This window comes from Cyprinodon variegatus, unplaced genomic scaffold (genome assembly GCF_000732505.1).
Source record: "Cyprinodon variegatus isolate N-32 unplaced genomic scaffold, C_variegatus-1.0 Scaffold9, whole genome shotgun sequence".
Lineage (NCBI taxonomy): Eukaryota > Metazoa > Chordata > Actinopteri > Cyprinodontiformes > Cyprinodontidae > Cyprinodon > Cyprinodon variegatus.
The window spans coordinates 838769-847014 of NW_015150462.1; the positions used below are offsets into that span (position 1 = coordinate 838769).

Sequence of the window (8246 nt, forward strand, 5' to 3'; positions counted from 1 at the left end):
AGCTCCGCAGAGTCTGTTGGTCAGCAATCAATGAAAATCAGCTGTGTCGCAGCAGGGAAACCTCTAGAACCTGCAGGCGAGCAGACCTGAGGACCAACTTTGCTCACATTTAAACGCTTATCACACTATCCTCACAGTAAAGTATGGCGGTGGCAGAATCATGCTGTGGGGAAACTAGATACTGTACGGCAGGAACAGGGAACCTGGAGCAATGATGATGGGAATAATGTAGACAGATGATCCCAATTACTGATATATTAAGCAAAGAAAAACTGGTTTAAAATGTTTATTTCTAGACCTGCAAAGATGGTAGAAACTATGTGCAAAGCTGCATTTCATTTATAACATTTAATTAAATGAAAATTATTTTTTTTTAGGGTAAGGCACTGACAGCAGGGAACTTACCATACTGATATGAAGACCTGGGAGGCGATGGAACAGAAACGTTTGGGCGTCCGGAGAGTTGGGGTCCGAAGCCGATTCCAAGGCCTAGTCTCTGCAGGCGGGATCTCTGCACGGCCATGGCAACCGCCTGCGCAAATCTAGACGGGGCCACCTTTGTCTGGCCCGCAGGCGGCTCAGTAGCAGCTGAGGAAGAGCCACTGTCGTCAGCCTCGCCGGATGCGTTCCTATGCCCATTCATGCTGGGAGCGGCGGTTCCACATGATGGAAATGAAGCTTCTTCTTCTCCAGTTCCCATGTTCTCACTAAACTCAACCGGTGGAGGAGGAGAGGGGAAGGCAGCTTCCTCACGTGAAAAATCCTCCTGAGATTTTCCATCAGTATTCGAACTCAACGGAACCATGTCCAGACTTGGATAGAACTCACTTAGATGTTCTGAATTACCACCATCATGGTTGGTCGCTTCCTTATCACAACCATCCAGTAGCGCAGGCAGGACTCCATCCAGTCGGTTCTCTGGTTCTTCCTCTTGGTTCTGGTCTTCATGAGTCTCCCCGTCATCAAGCAAGGGTGAGTCAGAACAGTTCTGAGTTTCCTCTAAAGGTGAACCAGAAACTGAGCCGTCAGCCACTTCGTTAGCATACGTTTCTGAGCAGTTAATCCCTGTTCTGCTCTCAGATCTGCTGGAGGAATGTGGATCTTCCTTCCCCTCAGGAAGAACTGATTCCTGATCCTGATCCATCATTTCGGGATCACAGGATGCTGGTTTCTTTGGGGGAATAACTTTAAAGGTAGTCAGTCCGCTCCTCTGTACTTGGTCCTCCCACTCGTTCTCAGTCGGGAGGTTGGATCTGAAAACCGATTCCCGCTCTGCGCAGAAATCGCCGTCATCTGGACACTTTGAGGCCGCAGACATGCACGAGGAGACATGGAAATTTGGGAAACCGGCAGAGTTTCTCAGGCGCCTCACCAGCGTCCCTTTGGAAACCGAAGATGTGAGGACTTTAGCGAGAGCAGAGCGGGCGTCTGATAGGTCTTTGCCTCGAAACGAAGGCCGATAGGAGTCGGGTATTTCCTGGAGACGAGCCAGCGAAGGGCTTGAAGAGGCCAAGGATGAGTGCGGCTGGGAATTATCTGTCTCTCTCAGCTCCTCCACGGTTTTCAGGGACTCTTTAGACCAGAGGAAATATGGGAGGGGGACAAAAAAGTTGAGATCTGCTATAGAAAAACTATTTAAAAAAAATAAAGAGGCTCTCCAAAGTTTTTCCAAAATCAATCCAAATATTTTATACACTCATTTATGTTGTTTTTCTTCTGTTTTATTAGAGAAACTTTGGATTTTATTTTCCTGATTGTGCAACAAAACAAACACAAGCTTACAGCATTTACTATAACTCTATATAATAAACCAATATAGTCGGAGAAAAAAGGAAAAAAAATAAACCCTATTGTTTTAACCAATCAAAATATGAAACATAATTTAGTTTTTCAGGGACATGAATCTCCAAATAAATATTGTACCAGATTTACCTATTGTTAGTTTCCATCTAAGCAGGTGCACACAATGTTAGCAGACATATTTAACTTTCCCAAAGTTTTCTCCCCCGAAAAGATTCCTACTCCACCTTAAGTGACAGACTATCAAGGAGATTTTAACCATGATAGGAGAACCATTAGTCATGAATGTTACAAATGTGGCCTAATGGTTGATCGAAACCTCTGGGGCTATCTTTAGGAAGCATCCTACTTCCTTGTCCTACCTCCTTCATCACTAGCAGCACTAGTCCTGAAGCATTTATGGCAACCATAGACTTCCACTGTGGCTTAAGAGTTCTAACTGATTTAATGAATTTGGACGGATGGTGGGTCTGAGTGAGCAGGAAGCTATAAGGAGCAAAATACCACCTCCAGCTAAAGGAACGCCCCCTACAGGCTGCAGAAGTTTAAGACAACTGGTTTAATTGGACGTTAGAGTAAAAGAGCGACAAATACAGATGAACACCGCACTTTTCAGGTTTCATGCAAGAGAAAATAAAGAAATATTTCCCCCAACTTTGCAATGACGTTACTTTGCGTCGATCTATTGGATAAAAAAATAAATAAATGTTTTTTTGTGTGGCTGCTTTTGTAATTGAAGCTACTTTCAACATGCTAACAAGACAAAAGGTCACCAAACAGATGCTTCCCACTGGAGTGATTGGGGTGCAAGAAATGCTGAAAAATGCAAAACTAAATAAAGAAAATGAAGCAGAAAGAAAAGGCTTTAAAATTAAACTAAAATGACTGCATTAAACCCAGGCTGTCTTAACTCATTTTCAGATTAATAATAATAATAATAATAATAATCCAGAGAAGATTTGACAACTTTAAAAGAAACATGTTAAAAACAAAATGAATTCATATTATCGTCCATATTTAAATTACTTTTACTTTTATTTTAAAAGCAATAAATTGAAATTTACAAAACAAAAACTGACAAAACTAAATATGAAAAAGGGTAAGAATAATTAAAACTAATAAAAACAAGCTGCAATGACAACATTAGGTAAAGATGGAAAACAAAATATAATTTTAAACTAAGAAATATTGATTATAGATTGTAATCAAGAAGCACCATAAGAAGTTTTAAAATTCTTGGCAAAATTAGCATTTTTTTCTTTTAAAACAGGTTAAAAAAAAATGTAAACAGAAAGGACTTATAATGAAAGGCAATAGTGACACATCCATGAAAGCCAGACGGGATAAAGGAGGAAGAAGCCGGTGCAGGGGAGGGGGGGAAACAGGAAGAGAGGTGTTGGAAGGAGAAGAGGAAAGCGACTCCCCGCAATCACCCCCTTCAAGGAACAGAGTCTGTAAGCAGGAAGGAGAAAGAGCTCCGCTTCAGTCTAAAGGTTCAACATAAAGCAGCTCACAAACAGCAGCCATTCTGGATAGGAAATCTCACAAACTACAGATAGATTGGCTTTTAGATTAAGGGAGGCGAGGAGTACATTCATTGACCGTAAACTCTTCACTAGGAGTTGTTTTTCCAGACTTGCACCAACACCAGCTCAGCAAGGCGAAATGTTAGCTTTAACTCAGGGAGGGGGAACCAGACCTTGGCTCTAAGCAATTTAATCGTTAATTGGATCACTTAGAAAAAACGGCCAGATGTTTCTCCTAAAAACTAAAAATCGTCTAAAAGCAATCAGGGAAAAGCAGCGATGCTGAACTCGGAGCTGAGGCAGCAGGCAGAGTGAAAGCTTTGGACAATAGAGGGATTTCTCTCCTAAGAGGCAGAGGCCAATATGCTCCATGAACAACGCCGTGAGTCACTTTAATTGCTCTGAACGGGGTTAAAGTGTTCGGACAAAACATTCTACCCCAGGTTTAGCAGCTAAATCTTCCATTTCATGCCATTCGCTGTGACATTTTAATCTTGATTTAAGGTGAATCACCGCTGAGCTCACGTGGCTCTGATCGAGGCTGTGAGGATTTGGAAAAATCACGAGCTGGAAACCCATTTAATTTCCTCTCAAATCAAATGTCTACAGGAATCCTGGAGGTTTAATCTGATCAGTTGTTTTAGGCAATAATTTCCATAAAGACAGCAAATGGAAGAAAAAGTGGCTCAGCTTATCCTTAGCTATCTCTATAGTTATGCTGCTATAGGCTTATACTACTGGAGGACATAGAGATCTCTATTTCATCATTCCATCTCTATTCTCCCACTCTGCAGAATCTGTTAGTTCAATCTCTAACGTTCTGTTCTCTCTGCTTTTTCTCATAGTAGCTTCGCCTCGTCTTTTCCTTGCTGGCTGTGACTCCATCCTGGAGAGAAATATCAGCTGTGCTGCTGCCATCAACACCTTTGTTTATAGATGTTGGAGATTAGCCTATTTTTCCAGTGTAGTCCTGTTTCTCTGACTGTGACTAACTGGATGTGCTCTCTTCATCATCTGAGCCTGGTACTGCTGGAGGTTACTTCCTGTTAAAAGGGAGTTTTTCCTCTCCGCTACAAGCATGCTTAGTGTGAGGTATTGCATTCGAGTTAATGAGTCGATGCAATTGTTGCGGTGAACGCCACCCTTTGTTTACATCAGCTGTTTGAGCGTGAGCACTGCGTGCAATCACTCACTCAAAATAAGGTGAGACACTTCCGGGTTTGAGCAGGAGGATCACAGCATGAAATAAAAAGTCTGCCGTTCTACTCGGGCAGTAGAAAGAGGTGTGCAAAGTTCGCCGGTAAGCTTGCATTTAATGCCCTGATGAGGCATGAGATGTGTGGGAATGTTTGCGTTTGTAGGGTGGTTAAGCTTGTAAATCCTCACATGATGCATCGTGAAAATGTCGGCTTGTAAGGCTACTTCAAGCTTGCTTTATTTAGTCTGGGAAGTGCTGGCGTTACTTGTTTTCAGTCATTTGTTTGACGTTGTGATTTAAACTGTCCAACTTTATGTGTTTGTGACACTGTTGCACGGGATAATTTGTACATCTTTCTTCCTGCATGTCATTAAAACGGACTTTATGTATTCCACAACTAAAATGAAACTTCATAGGTTGTGTTATGCATATTTAAAACGTGCTTAAAAAAATCACTGACTGGTTGTTTACTATCACTGTTTAGGAATTCATGTAATCTATGGGGTTCAATAACCTGCATAAATCATTGTTAAAATGCTTTAGTATTTTTATGCATTTTTATGATAATTAAAAACTAAATGTTTTTAACTTAAAGGTAAAACCATAGTCTATTTTCATAAATATATCTAATGATACATTTCTCAGAACTGACTCTTACAATGTGCAATATGGTAAAGGTTTCGTTTGGTTTCGTCTTTTTAAGGTTTTTTACCTGCTTAATTAATGATTAACTGTAAACAACACAAAAAGAAAAATTAAAAAAGGAAAAGAACAACAGTTTGTTCATTGAGTGGAATCCAGTAAATGTTCAGCTTGATACAACCCTTCAAGTGTGGGAATATTACAGCAAAGATTTAATCACTTGAATGCAATCAACTGGTTTTCCTTAGATAGAAAACTCTGAATAGATTTGACTGTATAATCTGGTGGACTGTAAAATATGGAGGATAAAAAGTGCCAAAATTAAATAAATACAGCATTAAATAAATAATTAAATGTGGGATTAAATAAATAAATCATTCATTAATTAAAACCACGTCACTAATATAAAGTGCCACAATTAAATAAATAAATACAGCGATAATTAATTAAATGTGTAATTCATTAAATAAATAAGGAATTAAATATATAAATGTGTCATTAATTTAATAAAATACATCTTCATTTTATAAAAAAATATATATAATTATTTCAGTGTGCATTTAATTATTTCATGGTCAGTTAGGGGGCGGTTATCTAACACCTGATTGGTCACTCTGTACATTAAGGCGAAGCAAATCGATTACAGAGACTCGATTTGCGTTAACCCCGCCCCCTAACTTTGATGGGTGAGTTTGACAGATTCTTTTAACGGTTTCGATGCACTGCGACACAGGACCATGAAATAATTAAAAGCACACTGAAATAAATATATAGGATTTTTTAATTAAATGAAGACGTATTTTATTAAATTAATGACACATTTATATATTTAATTCCTTATTTATTTAATGAATTACACATTTAATTAATTGTTTATCGCTGTATTTATTTATTTAATTGTGGCACTTTATATTAGTGACGGGGTTTTAATTAATGAATGACACATTTATTTATTTAATTCCACATTTAATTATTTATTTAATGCTGTATTTATTTATTTAATTTTGGCACTTTTTATCCTCCATAGTAAACTGCCTTGAGATGACGTGTTGTGTGAACTGTCGCTATATAAATAAACTGAAATGAAAAAGAACATCTGATGCGTCTCACTAAAGTACTCATACCCCTTTTTGAAATGTTTTACAGTTGCAGGTTAGTTGTGACATTAGATAGAAAAGCAAACCGTTTACCTGCAGCATCACTTTGGGCGTCGTTGGTGGCTCCACAGGGAGGAGGAGGAGCCCTCCTCTTGGTGCTCCTTAAAGTAGATTCTGCAGACGACTGCAGAAACGGTTTAGAGGGATTTTTGTTTTTATTTCATTTGGGGGAATGACATTAAAAAAATATTAAAGGAAGAGAATCCATTTGCTGATATTGCATACCTGTGTTCTCTTGACGTAGCAGGTGCTGAGGTTGTTAGGGACACTCTGCGATGCGACTACAGGCGGCGGCGGCGCCGGCCTTTTTTTGGCGGTATCTGCAGGCAGGGTGTTATTGGATGAAAGGCTTTCTGAATTCCCACGGACTCGGACTTGTTTGCCCCGGCTGGGAGAAGTAGGAGCACTCAGCGTCCCATTCTGCCACACAGTGAAATATATCCCCAGCTAATAAACACAAACGCTTATCAATCAAAACATTAATTACAGAGCGCAAAAACACACCGTTTCATTGACTTTTTTCCGTCTTCTGAAGAAGCTGAAGAAGCCCCTTTTCTTCTGCTTGTTCTCCTTCCTTTGCAAGTCTGGGAAACGCAAACAGGTCTTATTAGAAACTGATGTCATGTCGGCATTGGCCGCGCTGCGTCTGGAGTCATGGCGTCCATCGATTTATGTGCACGTGTTACCTTGTGTTGGAGGTGGTGAGATGATCTCTGGAGTTCCAGCTGTTGCAACAAGAAAACATGACATTTCAGCACAGATTTATACACAAAGGTTTAACGGGAAAACGTTTAATAGATTATTATGTTTAAAGCTCAGTTTGGATTTTAACCTTTTATTATGTTTCAAGCTAACAGCTTCCTCAAAAACCTTCCTGTCTCTTTATGAAGCCATTCATTCATTTAAAGAACCTGAGGCCGAATTCAAGCAGCGATTAAAAAACTTGTGTAGAAGTATATAGCATATAAATATAAAGCCTATAACGGTCGTTTTCCTTGTATTTTCCGTTGCTGCTCCGTTACCTGACATACCTCCTTCGGTCGAAGCGTTCTGAGCCACCATATCTTTGGCGAACACCTCCCTCAATCCGTGGTCATTCAAGGTCTTGGTCAGGTCCAGCGGCTCCTTGGACTGAGGGTCCCTCAGCAGGACGGTTGTCGTTATGTTAAACTCACACTTGTCACACACTGCTGGCAGCAGCTCCTCCAGCGGCAGTCTGGGATTCACCCGCACCACCGTCTTATGGGACTTATTGTAGTTGATCAGTAAACGCACCGTCGCCTGAGCAGAAAGACGGCGATTTAATCACACATTTTGCCTCCCAACTTCCCCTCAACACTTTTATGTTCATTCTTACCTCAGGCATGTATGGCTTCTTAATTTTATCTTCAGAGCCTTTAAGCTTCAATAAAATCTTCTCAGCTCCCAACGAACCGATAGGAGAGTTCGGCTTGTAGCTGATGATGTTCTTGTTAGGCGACAGGAACTCAATGGTGTAATCGGAAGGATTCAGATGGTGATTTGCACAGAGCGTCACCAGTAAGTCCATCACCGGTTTACTGCAAGGAGACGATGTTGAAAAACATACAGATTCCAGCAGCCATGCTTTGTGAAAGCAGTAGAGTGTACCTTCCATGCACTGTAATGTTTTTCTCGATCCCCACTGGGAGCACAACACGCAAGGAGTGGTCCCTCTCCAGCGGACTTACTTCACCCATCTCAGGGGACGGTCGGAGGAACCAGGAGGCCACTGGGAATCGGACACTGCATCCAGTATCAGGTTAACCTCCTGGAGCAAAGATATTTCCACCACCAAGTTAATGTTGGTACATCATTTGGGGAATAAATTTAGTACACAAATACAGCCACTATAATGGACAAAATCCTGTCACCCTTTTATTTAAAAATAAATAAATAAATAAA

The 8246-nt window shown here is 40.4% G+C and overlaps 1 protein-coding gene across 1 annotated transcript in view; it reads right to left on the reverse strand.

The window, feature by feature from the left end:
- Nucleotides 1-749: 749 nt before the first annotated feature.
- LOC107086675 (cordon-bleu protein-like 1) overlaps nucleotides 750-8246 on the reverse strand; it is an 11325-nt gene continuing 3828 nt past the window's right edge. The window contains exons 2-10 of the mRNA XM_015377779.1: nucleotides 7953-8112; nucleotides 7681-7882; nucleotides 7355-7604; nucleotides 7010-7048; nucleotides 6828-6907; nucleotides 6549-6743; nucleotides 6357-6447; nucleotides 829-1572; nucleotides 750-766 (exon numbers count right to left, since the gene is read on the reverse strand). Coding sequence (XP_015233265.1) covers nucleotides 750-766; nucleotides 829-1572; nucleotides 6357-6447; nucleotides 6549-6743; nucleotides 6828-6907; nucleotides 7010-7048; nucleotides 7355-7604; nucleotides 7681-7882; nucleotides 7953-8041 — 1707 coding nt within the window. The 5' untranslated portion in view covers nucleotides 8042-8112. The remainder of the gene's footprint in view (nucleotides 767-828; nucleotides 1573-6356; nucleotides 6448-6548; nucleotides 6744-6827; nucleotides 6908-7009; nucleotides 7049-7354; nucleotides 7605-7680; nucleotides 7883-7952; nucleotides 8113-8246) is intronic.